The 16,490-nt window shown below is 42.8% G+C and overlaps 1 protein-coding gene across 4 annotated transcripts in view; it reads left to right on the top strand.

Moving 5' to 3' along the window:
- fnip1 (folliculin interacting protein 1) overlaps positions 1-16,490 on the top strand; it is a 151,283-nt gene that overhangs the window by 27,523 nt on the left and 107,270 nt on the right. The window contains exon 1 of one of the 4 annotated variants that reach the window (XM_038795934.1): positions 666-905. The exons of 2 other annotated variants lie outside the window; for them this stretch is intronic. In XM_038795934.1, the coding sequence (XP_038651862.1) occupies positions 868-905 (38 nt within the window). In that variant the 5' untranslated portion in view covers positions 666-867. Of the gene's footprint in view, positions 1-665; positions 906-11,601; positions 12,019-16,490 lie in introns of those variants that run through there. One more of the 4 variants, XM_038795935.1, reaches the window with a different exon arrangement.

Here is a 16,490-nt window from a genome sequence, read left to right as displayed (position 1 = left end):
ATTCCTCTACAGGATTGTTACATTTGCCTATTAACTAAAAATATACGGTTAATTTTTACTTCCTGTTCCAAATTATTGCTCATCTGAGCTTTTGGTGAAGAGACAATATTCCCATTCAGGAGAAAAATAAAATTGGGACAGGGCTGGAAGGGTAGCAGTGAGAGTCATAACTCTATAATCGGAGGGGTGGGGTGGCACACATATGAGGGCTTGACATCAGACCATGTGCTCAACTCTTGGATATAAAGGTGTCAGGCAAAGGGACTGAGCTGCGGAGAAAAACTGGGCATTGCTCAGGTTTCACAGGAAAGATCTGCTTTAAAACAAAAGCTGAAAACAAATTGGGCATGCAGTTTCAAAGTTAATCGGTTCCAAGAAGAAAACATAGCAGCTGATTAGATCTCGAGTCTGAAGGTATAGGGCATTTCATAATACAATAAAAGGGAAGGAAATGGTGTGTGTTCCTATACATCATTTCTGCATACCCATTCCACAAACCACCCAATTTGATGTTTCAACTGGCGCGATGCTGTTGGTCTCCACATACTTAGACTTGGGGAGGAAGCCAGTGTTCCCACACTTCGTTTCTCTCCAGTCAACTCTTCTTTTGTTCTTTCATCAGATGAGAGCATTGTTGGCATTAGTTGCCCATCCCTAATTATCTTTGTGTCGGTGGTGTTGAGCCACCAGTTTGAAACGCTGCAGTCCTTCTGAAGTAGGTACACCCACAGGTCCGTCAGGGAGATCAGTTCCAGGTTTTTGGCCCAGTGACCATGAAGGAATGGTGATATAACTCCCACATCAGGATGGTGTGTGAACTTACAAGTGTTGGTGTTCTGCATCAGCCACCTTTGCCCTTCTAGGCAGATGTCGTGGGTTTGGAGGATGCTGCCTAAGGAGCCTTGGTAAGTTTCTGTAATGCATCTTTTAGATACATATTGCTGCCACTGTCTGCCAGCGGTGGTGGTAGTAAATATTCGAGGTAAATGGGTATCAGTCAAGTGAGCTGCTTTTTCCTGGATGGTGTCCAAGTTTCTTGAGTGTTTTTGGAGCAGCACTCATTCCATCACACTCCTAACTTGTGCCTTGTTGGTGGTGGATAGGCTTTGGGGAGTCAAGAGGTGAGTTACTCTGTGCAGAATTCCCAGTCTCTGACCTGCTCTTGTAGCCACGGTATTTATGTGGCTCCTCCATTTAAGGTTCTGGTCAGTAATAATCTCCAGGATATTGATTCCAATAGTGACCTGTATATTGCAGGTTTGTGGCATTAACACAATTTAAATACTACTGTCTGCTTGCTGGTGGCCTTTGGTAGTCAAATCTGGAGCTGTAAGGCTGTCGTGGTAATGCAATTGACTTTGTAAACAATTCTGTGCATTTGTTTTGATTTATTTGCCACAGCAAATTATTTGCAACCATTTTCAGCAGTTGAGCTTCCAGTCATATCAAAGAGCTGATAAAGTCAGATCCTCATTTCCCATGCCTCCGAAATTGAGATCCGATGGAAATATTGGGTTTTGGAGCAGCAAGTTGGAGTTAGGAGTGTGTCCCTGTCTCTGCCTGCCGGTGTTTCAAGATGATCAAAATTCTAATTAATTACAAATTTTCCTTTTTTTTTAAATAGCCATGAATTGACCTCAAAATTTGCAATGAAATTTGATTTATCCAACAGAAATATTTGTGATGTCCAAGACTGCAGAAATGTGAAATGAACTGAACTTTGAGTATTGCTAAAAAAAAATACTTTTTCGAAACTTTTCATCTTGCACTCATCAGGACAAAACAAAAGCTTTGACAAAATGCCTTGTTTCAGCAATACTCTAGTTCTGTACTACCAAATGGACAACATCCCATTATAATCATCTGATAGGAAATGCCAGTAGAAGGATGACCAAACACTAACTTAAAAGGGAAATAAAAGGATAACAGCCACGATAATCGTTACCATGGTTCTGCTAGTCTTGGATCTTGCCAGTTCTTTGTCGGGGAGGAGTTATTGATTACATACTGATCACATTGATTTGTTTGTTTCAACAGCCTTCCAGTGAATTTTCTTAATTGCATTGAAATTCATTTTTAAATGTTACATCTTGATGTCCATCTTTTAATGAAACCTAGTGTAATTGAATCATACGAAGAGAATACTGCTTCAGTGTGGACCGTAGTGTAATTGAATCATACAAAGAGAATATTGCTTCAGTGTAGCGGTGTTATATTGAAATGACAAATCAATTCTAATGTCCTTCACTCCAACTTTGATATCAGGCAAATTCTAGCACAAAAACTTCTCCAGGGGTGCCCCCCACAAATGTTGAAATGTAAATATTAAGCTTATGCTTGATATTTTCCTGGACACTGAATTCCTGCTAGTGGTTATATTCACTTCATAGATAAATGAAAAGGATACAATTTTTTTCTTGAGATCCGTTCTGCTTCACGGGCAGCACGGTAGCATTGTGGATAGCACAATTTCTTCACAGCTCCAGGGTCCCAGGTTTGATTCCGGCTTGGGTCACTGTCTGTGCGGAGTCTGCACATCCTCCTCGTGTGTGCGTGGGTTTCCTCCGGGTGCTCCGGTTTCCTCCCACAGTCCAAAGATGTGCAGGTTAGGTGGATTGGCCATGATAAATTGCCTTTAGTGTCCAAAATTGCCCTTAGTGTTGGGTGGAGTTACTGGGTTATGGGGATAGGGTGGAGGTGTTGACCTTGGGTAGGGTGCTCTTTCCAAGAGCCGGTGCAGACTCGATGGGCCGAATTGCCTCCTTCACTGTAAATTCTATGATAAAACAGCCACTGTGGCTGGCAAGGTGGCACAGTGGCACAGTGGTTAGCACTGTTTCTTCACAGCTCCAGGGTCCCAGGTTCGATTCCCGGCTTGGGTCACTGTCTGTGCGGAGTCTGCACATTCTCCCTATGTCTGTGTGGGTTTCCTCCGGGTGCTCCGGTTTCTCCCTACAAGTCCCGAAAGATGTGCTGTTGGGTAATTTGAACATTCTGAATTCTCCCTCTGTGTACCTGAACAGGTGCCGGGATGTGGCAACTAGGGGCTTTTCAGAGTAACTTCATTGCAGTGTTAATGTAAGCCTACTTGTGACAATAAGGAGTATTATTAGAATTATTTGGAAACATCAAGCATATTATATTTTGTCATTAACATTTTTCACTGGTGCAGAAATTCTCAGTACACCGCAATTTCTGGTTTATTGTGATTATTACCTCAATGTTGCCCTTTCTCTGTTAACATTGGAATTATAGATGCCTGGGCTGAACTTCCTTGAAGCTTTCATGTGGCATCATAAAGCACAGAGCGAAACTAGTCTCTGTTCCCACCATAAATTCAAGATTAGATTAGAGCTGTGATATTGATCCTGAGTACTATAATATTTACAGTTTTAATTTTACAGAAGGATTGTGTTAATTCCATTATATCTTGTGCTACGTGATCATGATCATACTCATGCAATTTAATTAACACTGTAACATTATCAAGAAATCTGCAATTATTCACAAGAAAATTCAATAATAGTGTAAGTTATCCGTAGTTCGCTAACATTGCTGAGCCATGCCTTTTGTCTCTGTATTTAATTTCTAGTGCATTAACACAATGCGAATTATTTGTTGAAATCAAAAACTAAGATAGCAAGTAGTTCAAACAAATAATTTAGTCTGATTTTCTTAACTCCTTCATGGGCTCAAAGATGTTGTGCACTGCCTTTAAATATTTTTCTATCATTCTTTGGGATCTGATTGATTGATTTTATATTTATTGTCATGGACTGATGTACAGTAAGAAGTATTTTTCTGCGGCCAAGGGAACATACACAGTTCGTACATAGTAGACAAAAGAATAATCGACAGAGTACATTGACAAATGGTACATCAATAAATAGTGAATGCTTACAGTGCGGAACAAGAACCAAACAAGAGTAGCGTAGAGCGTTGTGAATAGTGTTCTTACTGGGAACAGATCAGTCCAACGGAGAGTCGTTGAGGAGTCCAGTAGCTGTGGGGAAGAAGCTGTTCCTCTGTCTGGATGTGCGGGACTTCAGACTTCTGTATCTTCTGCCTGATCGAAGGGTCTGGAAGAAGGCAAAACTTGGATGTGAGGGGTCTCTGACAATGCTACCTGCCTTCCTGAGGCAGCGGAAGATGTCGACAGAATCAATGGGAGGATGGCAAGCTTGTGTGGTGCGTTGGGCTGAGTTCACTACACTCTGCAGTTTCTTGCGATCTTGGACTGAGCAGTTGCCATACCAAGCTGTGATGCAGCAGGATAGGATGCCCTCTATGGCACATTTGTAGAAGTTTGTGAGAGTCGATGCAGACATGCCGAGTTTACATGCCTGAATTGGAATTGAATCTTGCAACACAGTTCTGTTTGTACAGGGAGTACAGTAGAGGACCGAGCACACATCCTTGCCGGGCCGCGGTGTTGCGGACTATTGTGGAGGAGGTGCTGTTACCTATCCTGACAGATTTTGGTCTGTTGGTGAGGAAATCAAGGATCCAGCTGCACAGGGAGGGGTCAAGTCCAAGGTTGCAGAGTTTGGATATTAGTCTTGTTGGGGTAATGGTGTTGAAGGAGGAGCTGTAATCTATGAACAGTAGTCTGACATAGGTGTTGATTGGAGGGCCAGAGAGATAGTATCTGCTGTGGATTGGTTGCCACGGTTGGCGAACTGCAATGGATCGAGACCATCTGGGAGGCTGGCGTTGATCCGTTTCATGACTAGCCCCTCGAAACATTTCATGATAACGGATGTCAGAGCCACCGGTCAGTAGTTGTTGAGGCACGCTACCTTGTACTTCTTTGGTACGGGTATTATCGTGGTCTTTAAGCAAGTGGGGACCTCGGAGCGGTGAAGTGAAGTATTGAAGATATCTGTTATGGGAGAGGTGTTTCCAGAACCCCAAAATGTATCATGGCGTTCAACCAACCCCCACCTTTAATGGATTGTTCCTTTTGAAGCATACGGCTTGTTCCCCAGGTGTAGTATTACAATTATGGACACGTGGTTTTTAAAACAAAACCATTTTTATTCCATGAACTCAAATTAACCTTTTAAATAAACATTGGATCTCTTAACACCCCTTACTTCAAAGATAACCCTGAAAATAATACAACACTACCCAATCCTGCAAACTGTTCCTTTACACATTCAAAAGACTTAACAAATCCTTCAAACAGAAGGACATTAGATTTGTATTCAATACTGAGACCTTTTTACAATTCCGATTTCACCAAAGGATTAAGAGGTAGTCCTTCATGGCAGAGATCATCAGCAATGCAGCTCACAGCTACACCCAAGCTTTCTTCAAACTGAAACAAAAATTCCCAAAAAGCAGAAGTGAGCTCAGCTATGATTGGCTCAACCACTTCCATCTCTGGTGGGGGGTGTGGAGTCACTGGAGCTGGACTAATGTTTCTAAAGTCATCCCGACTCAACATTGGCTCCCTTCTCCACAGATGCTGTAGAGGCATACAAAATGATCAGAGGGTTAGATAGGGTGGACAGCGAGAGCCTTCTCCCGCGGATGGAGGTGGCTAGCACGAGGGGACATAGCCTTAAATTGAGGGGTAATAGATAGAGGACAGAGGTCAGAGGTGGGTTTTTTACGCAAAGAGTGGTGAGGCCGTGGAATGCCCTACCTGCAACAGTAGTGAACTCGCCAACATTGAGGGCATTTAAAAGTTTATTGGATAAGCATATGGATGATAAGGGCATAGTGTAGGTTAGATGGCCTTTAGTTTTTTTCCATGTCGGTGCAACATCGAGGGCCGAAGGGCCTGTACTGCGCTGTATCGTTCTATGTTCTATGCTGTGAGATCTGAGATTGTCCAATATTTTCTGTTTTGGATTTTGAATTTGGTTTACTTGAATTGATCTATGGTTTTGTTTAACTGTGCTCATAGATTTATCCAAATCTCTGGATTGGTGGTGAAATTGTACATGGCCATTGCCATGATCCAGCTGCATTGTTATGTATTTTTTCTGGAATTCAGAGCTGTTTGGGTGTATTGTAGGGGGAAAGAAAATGGAACATAGAAAAAAGACTAGAAAATAATCGCATTCCTTGTTAGATTTACTTTCTTTGGTGGTTCTTTGTCTATCTTTCGTGGGGGAGGTAGGAAGGAAAAATATAAGAGGAGAGTAAATAAATAAAACCAATAGTCATGTGGGCTGTAGCTGAGTTTGGAGCAAAATCAAATGACTCTAAGATGCAAAAGGCATGTGAACCTTTGAAGGTGAGAGGGAGACTGTTAACATTTTGAAAAATTTTAATTCACAGATGCCACTTTTCAACAACTAAATCCAGTGTTTTTAAATAAAAATGTATTTACTTTTAAACACACCCTCACTTTCATGGTCATTGCTTTGCCGCACAAGATCCACAGTTGGAATGACAGCTCCATATCACTTTGAATATGGGACCTAAAAGGTGCACAACTGTGTTCAGGCTAATGTTTCAATCAAGTATTTTTACTTGCGGCAGAATGTAGGTACTGCGTAGTAAGGATGGGGAACTATGCAAAGCATTACTGCTGACGACCGTGAGTACAGCGTGTGGGTGTATGTACTTTATTTTTATAATATATATTACTCTGTGGCAGTTTGCCCACCTGCTAAGTGGATCCGCAGCGTTGGAACACCCACAGGTGAACACTCCCAATATTAAGTACATTACACTCCCTCACCACTGGCTTTTCCACCCCTACGGTAATCTTTAGCTAGGTGGTGGTCAGAGTAAAGTGGGTAAATAGATTGGTGTGCTGTGCCATAAAATATTCACACTAGTTCCTATCTCCATTCAGCTCTCCAAGGTGATACTTCATTACCTTTTCAGTTGAATACGTACTTTAGCAGAGAATGTGTAAATCATTTTGCGAAAAATATTCTATTTGCCTGATTTCGTGTTATGCATCTGATTTTTGTGTTATGTATATGTTGAAAGGTAATCTGTAGAAATTGAAAGAATACATCACCTGGGCTGTAAACATATACACTTTATCATAATCAAAGGTTCAGGACTTGTATCCTTGTTTTTTTTTATTGACAGCTGGTTTCTATCTTGTGACATTGAGTCACATCACAAGTGTTGAGTCACGTGAGGTAGATAGACACAACACACCTTCAATTACAATGCTGTTTGGAATGCACTTTTTAAAATAAACTCTTTGTGGCAAGAGGCTTGCTGCAATCTAACCAAAATTGCAGCAAATGAAAATTAGCTTAAAAATATTGCAAAATCTTCCAAGTAGATTTCGGTCTTTAAAATATGGTTTGTTAAGCTGTGTATGCATAGCCAAAACATTGTGTGCACTTATACCCAAAAATAACAGAAGTGTAGTATTTTTAAATCAAATATTTGGTCTGATGGCATTGATAAGTAACATAATTTAATGCCCACCTAAAGTTTGAGATCTAGAGCTTCACACTAAAATGTCTCCTACCTTTCGGTGTTTTGTCCTGTCAACAGTCGAGCCATTCAGAAATTTTAAGTTAAAGTGAATTGTCTTATCTTGAGAGGAAAAAGGAACGGCTGACTTTGGTTTAATTTTGCTTGCAGGTTGGCTGGCGTTAATGGAAGTGTAGAGATGTTGTGTAGACAGTGTTGCTTTTTCATCCTGCTTAAGCAATACTTATGGAACTGGCCTGACGAGATGGTAAACGTGGGTACATTTTATCAACGGTAAAATGGAGCACAGGTTGTTGCACAGCACTGAACAATTAAAAATGTTAAATTTTTCCAACTCCACTCTATGGAATTATAATAATAATCTTTATTGTTACAGGAAAGGCTTACATTAACACTGCAATGAAGTTACTGTGAAAAGCCCTTTGTCGCCACATTCGTTTGGGTACGTTGAGGGAGAATTCAGAATGTCCAAATTATCTTGACAGAATTCTGACAGCTTACCATTTCTCAGTGCAGCATCTCCAGAAGTTACAAAGATAACAAAGCCTTCATTGGAGGTTTTAAAAAGAAAGATTCACTTAGTCTAAATATTGAAGCAGCGAGCAACCTGCAAAAGGGGTTGACCCGCACATTTCTCAATGCCCACATTTCCCAATGCAGGAGTAACTTGTCTGACTCTCAGTGTGGTGTTTTGAACCTCCAATAAAGGACACCATTATCTCCCTGTAATTTCTTGGACCTTTCTGAACACTGCACTGAGAAGTGATATCCTTCAGAAGTCTGCTAATGCAATTTTTAGAGTGAAGCTGGAGAAATTGAACTTGTCTCATTCTTTGGTGCTGTGCAACAACTTTTCCCTGAACAATTTTGAATGTTAGGAGCAGAAATATAGCAGCTAGCTCACCCCTAAAAAGCATATGAATTCTGTGTGGTACCTTATCAAATGTTTTCCGGAAGTCCAGATATACTACATTTACAAGGTCCCCATTATCCACTTTGCTTGTTACATCTTCGAACAACTGTTGCATGTTAGTCAAACATGATTTGACGTTCATAAAACTATGCTGACTCTGATGGATAGCGCTTTGGCTTTGTTTAGCTCACTGGGCTAAATCGCTGGCTTTTGAAGCAGACCAAGCAGGCCAGCAGCACGGTTCGATTCCTGTACCAGCCTCCCCGGACAGGTGCCGGAATGTGGCGACTAGGGGCTTTTCACAGTAACTTCATTGAAGCCGACTCGTGACAATAAGCGATTTTCATTTTTTCATTTCATTTCAAATGTCCTGATATTACGTCCTTGATAGTTGATTCTAACAATTTTCCAACAACCGATGAGGGCCACAACATTGAGGGCCGAAGGGCCTGTTCTGTGCTGTACTGTTCTATATTAAACAGTTTTGATTTGCTCACAATATAGTCTGGGTCTACTTTATCCCATGATGTACCTCTTTCCTCCTTTAAGACATTCTATGAACCCTACCTCTTTGACAGATTGTTTGGGTCACTTGTCTTAATGGGTGCAATGTACCAGCCGCGTCACGGTCTCGCTTGGATCGCGGGAGAGATCGGGAACTCCGGGCACTGATCGGTTTGCGATCCAACCGGCCTGTTCCTGTTGGTGAAATCAGGATCCCGCCGTGGCCAATCTCGATACCATTAACAGGAATGGCACTCCTATCTAACGGCCTCATTTGATCTAACCTCCTCCCCAGCAAGTCATGCGGGTGCCGATTGACTTTTGAAAATGTGAAGCTGGCGGAGTAACTGCTGTAGGGTTCCGAAGAGGTGAATAGCCATCTTCAAAGCTGGGCAATCAATCCAGGGCACTGGGGTTGCTGGCCCAGTGCTCCGGTAGGATGCGCCAGGGCCTGCGGGTCCACCATGCCACCCCCGGCTCGCCTGTACCCATAACAGGGCAGCTACTGGCTATCTGCCCCACCAACCACTCATGACCCCCACTGACCGTGGCGGCCTCTGAGTGCACAGCTGAAGGCCATTGCTAATAGGGAATTGGCAATTTTATTCATGTGAGCACTTCACAGACCCCAAGTGGATTACTGTGGGTACACGTGCCACGTCACAGCTTGAGAGTTACTGCCTCGCATCCCAACCAGACCATGAAGCCTGGATGCTCTGCCTGAACACCAGAGGCTTCAATTCTGCAGAGGAAGAAAGCAATATTTCAACACCCAAGTGCTGGGCCCTAGCACTGGCAAAATACCCGCAACCAAAGGGTCGGTGTGTGCACCAGGGAGGGAACCAGTGCTCAGTCCAAATAAGATTACCAAGGGGTCTCTGGAGTACACGTTCTGGTGCCCGGGAGCTCCGATGTGGCCTGGGGTGTGTGTGCAAGGCATATTGGATGCACCCTGAGGAATGCCAGCGGATGTGAGAGACAGAGCTATGGGGAACTGGAATGTACAGGGCTGGAGGCCATCGCTGATTAACCATCCCCCACCCTTGTCAATTACTTACAGATATTACAGGGGACCCCTTGGAGGCTGCCCTCAAGGTGCTGCTGGCAGACAAAATGGCCAGACGCTGAAGAAGGTAGCACCATCAACAGAGACTTGAGGCGACAGCTCACGTGCAGCGCCCTGCCCCACAACCTGAGGACCCGGCCACCCATCAGGCCAGGGAGGGACCCAGAGGGACAGGCCAACAACGGCCCAGGGTGTACAAGCGTCACTGGTCATTTGAACTGATGACGGAAAGCGTGTGCCACAGGAGGCTCCGCCTCAACAGGGGGACGGTGCGGCACCTGTGCCATGTCCTTGCAGACTTGGCACCGCGTGGTCGAGAAGGACCCGCTCCTGGTGGCCATTAAGGTCACTGCAGCCCTGAACGTTTACGCCTCTGGATCATTCCAGGACTCCAGAGGAGACCTGTGTGGCATCTCCCAACTAACAGCCACAAATGCATCCTTGAAGTCACACATTGCCCGGGCATGGTTGTCAGTTGCGGGGGGGGGGGGAAGAGAGAGAATGACAGCCGGGCCGGGAGCCAATGCGGCCCAGTGGAGGTCATTTAACTTTTTGCTCACAGCAGTTCCTGCTCGCTACCATACTTGGAAACTTTTTCTTTCGTGCCCAATATCTCCTAATTGCTAATGCTCCTATAAAACATTTGGCTATTTCACTACAGTAATTACAAGGTTTTGTTACTGAGAGAACAGATGCACCACAGTCCATCCTAATGTCAGTGATTAAAGCTCCTTCAGGTTGTTCATGTAGTTGAAAGTGAAGTACCAAAGTGACTAAAGTATCCAACGTGAAGCCATGCAACACCACTCGCGAATACGAAACAAAGTGACGCCATTCCAACACTGCTGTGCCATTAATCTGTTTTGTGACCATTGTAATGATACTTCATTTGCTCTAATGTCATTGGCGACCAGGCATTCCAACATCTGAGTCTGCCTGCGCAACTCTCCATTTTAGGAGCGTTACTTTTTTAATCCAGATTATGTAATTGAAGAATTCTACTGCAAAAAATCATGACCTAATTTGATCTAATATAAACCGTAACGTGTCCTTTTTCCCTGTGCCTTTTTAAAAGTGCTGTAAGTTTTAGCTGCATGTATATTTTCTGTCAGCCTCCTCATTTACTAATCCTCTGACATTTTAGAGAGGACAACTTATGCCATTTAATGCTGATGTCAGTAGGGAGGAGGAAAATTTTAAATGGGGAAAGAAAATTCATGACTATTAAATTATGTCCTGAATAGATTGAGTGGTATGATTTTAGCGACAATGACCAATTAAAGGTTAATTTGACAAAAAGGAAAAGTATTAGTTTAAATTGAAGTATAGTTTGTTTTTATGTTTGTTGTGATAGAAGAAAATAATCAGTACCAGCCAGTATTGCATAGGATTGTTTGGTAAGCTGCTTCTTATTTATTGTATTGTGTTAGACAAAGGATGTTGAACAAGTGCCGTTGTGTTCAGCTGGGCGAATGTACAAGGTTTTTGTTACTGAGTAAAATGATGGAAAATAGAGGGTTCAATTGGAAGAGTGCAGACTCTAGGGAGCTTGCTAGTGCGGAGATTGGTTGGCAGGCGTCTGTGTAGACCCAGGTGGTACACTGAGTGAAGTCACATGATTACTTTTCGTGCCCGTTTTTCAGTCAACAGAAGCTGCCTATCACTGCTGTAGATTGAAGGCATCCTGATGCATCAAGGAATGTGCTGGGGAGAGGGGGAAAAGAGGAGAGAGCTGGGGGAGGTGCTCTTTGCTGCTGCTAATAACTCGGACTGCCTGACCGTTATGGAACTAGAGTCTGCTGCTGTAAGCAACGTTATGAGGCATTCTATTCAGGAAACAAGTAATGCTTTCTAGTTAGTAAAGAGATTAAACTAAATGATATCTGCTGTAACCAAGTCTCTAAGAATCTGGACAATTATACGCTCCTGTGCAGTTTGTGTTTGAACATGGAATTACCTTTGACAGAGTGCTGTTCATATCTGTGTGTGTGTCACCTGACAACCTTGTGCTTCAGGATGAACCTAATACAGAGCTATTATTAGGAAGGGTTAGCAAGCAAAGAAACCTTTCTGTGGATTACATTGCCGGGGTTATCAACAGGACGATGTCGCCCAGGTAATTTATTTTTCAAATAACAGTAATAAGTCGGAAGTTATATATTAAATATTCTCTCCTTGTTTTGCTAGAGCTGCTTATGTAATCCTTTAAAAATATATATATTTTCTTGGAGAAGAGGCTAAATGTTTTCACTAAACTTTTGGTTGTACTGAATTGCCAATTTTAAAATATCTGTTTGAAATCCTCCCATCTTGGAAAGGGAAATTAGGTTAACACTTTAAGCTAAATACAGTAGACGATGTTATTTTATACATTCCATTTACTGAAATTGTGTTTTTCCTCCGTGTGAGCCATAAGTAACTGGGAAATGCTTCTAGTTCTCGGGAGGTTTGTTGTAAGGTTTGCATAATGTAGATATTGTGGGGTGGAGGGAGTTAGCATCTGAGACAAAATATGTATCTCGTGTGCCAGGTTAATGAAGCTGTAAACTCTTTTGGAAAAGGGTCCTGAGAGGATTAATGGTACTGGGAGTTGTGCAGAGCAAACACTGCATTTCTGCTTTCACTGTGGACTAATTACATAGAACATAGAACAGTACAGCACAGAACAGGCCCTTCGGCCCTCAATGTTGTGCCGAGCCATGATCACCCTACTCAAACCCACGTATCCACCCTATACCCGTAACCCAACAACCTCCCCTTAACCTTACTTTTATTAGGACACTACGGGCAATTTAGCATGGCCAATCCACCTAACCCGCACATCTTTGGACTGTGGGAGGAAACCGAAGCACCCGGAGGAAACCCACGCACACAGGGGGAGGACGTGCAGACTCCACATACACAGACAGTGACCCAGCCGGGAATCGAACCTGGGACCCTGGAGCTGTGAAGCATTTATGCTAACCACCATGCTACCCTGCTGCCCCACATTCTCACAGGATTTTTCTTGGGTTTCTAAATTTGAATGTAGATTTAATGTCCTTTATTTGAGGTTCACATAAAGAACAGTGATTATAATAGCATTTGGTTTGCCAGATTTAATCTGATTGCACTGGAACTGAAATATTGCACATGTGCATCTTCTTACTTATCAACATGAGGCATATCAATTCTGGGGAATAGACTTTTTTCACTTTTGGAACCCAGCATCAGTCACAACTATCTTATCAGACAGTCAAAGACTGACAAGTTATGTCTTTGCTTTGACACTGCATACCCTAATGTTGTTAACTAACTGAATTTGGTATTTTGATAGGCAGGGTAGGACAAACCAAATGGGATGTTTTGCCTTTCTAAAATTGTGGCTCTCTGTGGCAATCCATATCCAGAGTGACATGTTAGTTGAGCAAGAGAGGAGAGGAGGGGAGGTGGTGGTGTAGTGGTATTGTCGTTGGACTAATAAGCCGGAGACCTAGGGTAATGCTCTGGGGACCCGGGTTCGAATCCCACCATGACAGATGGTCAACTTTGAATTCAATAAAAATCTGGAATTGAAAGTCTGATGATGACCATGAAACCATTGCTGATTGTCATAAAAACCCATCTGATTTACTAATGCCCATTAGGGAAGGAAATTTGCCATCCCACACAGCGATGTATTTGGCTGTTAACTGCCCCCCTCTGAAATGACATAGCAAGCCGCTCAAGGGTAATTAGGGATGGGCAACAAATGCTGACCCAGCCACCGATGCCCACATCCCAAAAACAAATGAAAAAGAGAGATTTTAACCACTGATAGCTAAAGTGCCTATGATTACTGCCTATGTTGAAAGCTACCCATAATCTAAAATGAGTATTGCAAGATTATTTCAGAAGGTAGTGCTGTAATATAAATGCAGATTTTAAAAACTCCTTCCATTCTACCAAATCTAAGTGCAACTTTCAGTTTGACGTTTCCCAGCCACTTAATGGTGCCTTTAGTGCACTCAGATGAACAGCACAATTTATTAAATTCAAATTGTCCAAACTCGTCAGATACTCGCAGTAGGATGATGGAGAATGCTTTTTCGAATCACTCTTTAATTTGTACCAATACTGTGTGAAATAGTGGGAGATGAGAAACAAGCTGTCTGAATTCCCTCTACCACCCAGAGCCCACTTTTTTTATATTTTTAAGAAGTAGAACATTGCAGTTGGTTCTGAATGGAAAAGCGCAAGCAACATTGTAAGGGATAAAGTATATGGGTGGGCTGGAAAGCTATAAATGCTAACCATGAAAGTCGTTCTCTGTACTGCATGAATCTTGAGCTTTGTGCTATTCCAGCATTGACTGAATTCATTTAATACAACATGCTTTCTTATTCCCCTCAACGTTCCTGGGCGCACAACCCTCTGCATCTGTTTTAATCCATAGCAGAGAATTATTATATTCCTAAAATGAGGATTTGTTTGGTTCTGCTAAAAATACTAATTTTAATAAACATTTTTATAACATTACTGAAATGTTTTAAAATTGTATATATACTGACTGTTTTCATGGGATGTGGGTGTCGCTGGCAAGGCCAGCGTTTGTTACCCATTCTTGATAGTTAAAGAGTCCACCACATTGTTGTTGGTCTGGACTTGCATGTAGGCCAGGTCAGGTAAGGCTAGCAGATTTCCTTCCCTCAAGGACATTAGTGAACCAGATGTTTTTTTACAACAATGGACAATAGCTGTCATTGTCACCAGAACTAAGACTAGCTATATATTCCAGATTTATGAATTGAATTTAAATTCCACCGGCTGCCGTGGTAAGATTTGAACTCGTGTCCCCAAAGCATGTTTCCTGGGTCTCTGGATTACATAAAAACATAGAAAAAATTGGTACAGGAGCAGACCATTCGGCCCTTCCAGCCTGCACGAGCATTCAATATGAATCATGGCTGATCATGCAAATTTAGTATCCCTCTCCCGCTTTCTCGCCATATCCCTTTAGCCGCAAGGGCCACGTCCAGCTTCCTTTTGAATATATCCAATGAACTGGCCCCAACCGCTTTCTGTGGTAGACAATTCCACAAGTTCACAACTCTCTGATAGAAGAAGTTCTTCCGCATCTCAGTCCTGAATGGCTTACCCCTTATTCTTAGGCTGTGACCCTAGTTCTGGACGTCCCCAACATGGGGAAAATTCTTCCCACGTAGCCTGTCCAGTCATAGAGTTTATCATAGAATTTACAGTGCAGAAGAAGGCCATTCGGCCCATCGAGTCTGCACCAGCTCTTGGAAAGAGCACCCTACCCAAGGTCAACACCTCCACCCTATCCACATAACCCAGTAACCCCACCCAATACTAAGGGCAATTTTGGACACTACGGGCAATTTATCATGGCCAATCCACCTAACCTGCACATCTTTGGACTCTGGGAGGAAACCGAAGCACCCGGAGGAAACCCACGCACACACGGGGAGGATGTGCAGACTCCGCACAGACAGTGACCCAAGCCGGAATCGAACCTGGGACCCTGGAGCTGTGAAGCAATTGTGCTAGCCACAATGCTACCGTGCTGCTGCCAGTCACAATTTCATAGAAACAATTTTATGTTTCTATGAAATCCCTTCTCATTCTAAACTCCAGTGAGTACAAGCCCAGTCGATCCAGTCTCCTACCCCAGTGATTTTATCATTATGCCACCATCTCTCCCTAATTTTAGTTGCATGCAGTAATTGTAGAGCATCTTGTTCAGGTTGCCACACCCCAAATTTACTATGCTGAAATGTTTTCCCCCTTGCCTTCCTATGCCCCATATTATTTGCTGAATTGTTGCTTCAGTTAAAGTGCGGCTCTTCAATGGACTATATATCAGAACAGCAAAAATATTATCGCTTAAAGTACTGCTGTAGTCAAAATGGTGAACTAGACAAGGCAAATAAGCCGCTGCCTTGCAACACTTTTTTAATGAATGCGTATTAATAGTAATAGTTGTGAAAAGCTTCTGAAATACGCTAGAAAGAGTCTCTTGGTGTCTATTTGGAAAATAAATGTATTTTCCTCCTTACTGTCTTAGTGCAGTACTATCATTGAGGATAAACTGACTTTTAAAATGTTGTTATTGCGATGGTGATCCCTGGCCCCCTCCTCTCCCCTCATCTCAGAACTCCTCAAATAGGAGTAAGCTTTGGAGATGTTCGCTTTCTCTTTCTTTTGGCAGCAAGGAGAAATTCTAGAAATCGTCAAAGTAAAGTCATAACTGGTCATGAGAAGGGCATAGGTACAAGCTGGCTTAGTTTTACCTTATACAGTTTAACCTGATCTATCTCGGTATCACAGTGGTTAGCACTGTTGCTTCAAAGTACCCAGGTTTGATTCCCGCTTGGGTGATTGTGCAGAGTCCACACATTCTCCCCATGTCTGCGTGAGCTTCCTCCGGGTGCTACGGTTTCCCCCCTCAAGTCCCAAAAGACATGCTTGTTAGGGGAATTGGACATTCTGAATTCTCCCTCGGTGTACCCGGACAGGCGCCGGAATGTGGCGACTGGGGGGTTTTCACAGTAACTTCATTGCAGTGTTAATGTAAGCCTATTTGTGACAATAATAAAGATTATTATT

The sequence above is a fragment of the Scyliorhinus canicula genome, chromosome 4 (assembly GCF_902713615.1).
Source record: "Scyliorhinus canicula chromosome 4, sScyCan1.1, whole genome shotgun sequence".
Taxonomy (NCBI): Eukaryota; Metazoa; Chordata; class Chondrichthyes; order Carcharhiniformes; family Scyliorhinidae; genus Scyliorhinus; species Scyliorhinus canicula.
This window is presented reverse-complemented; position numbering and strand designations above follow the sequence as displayed.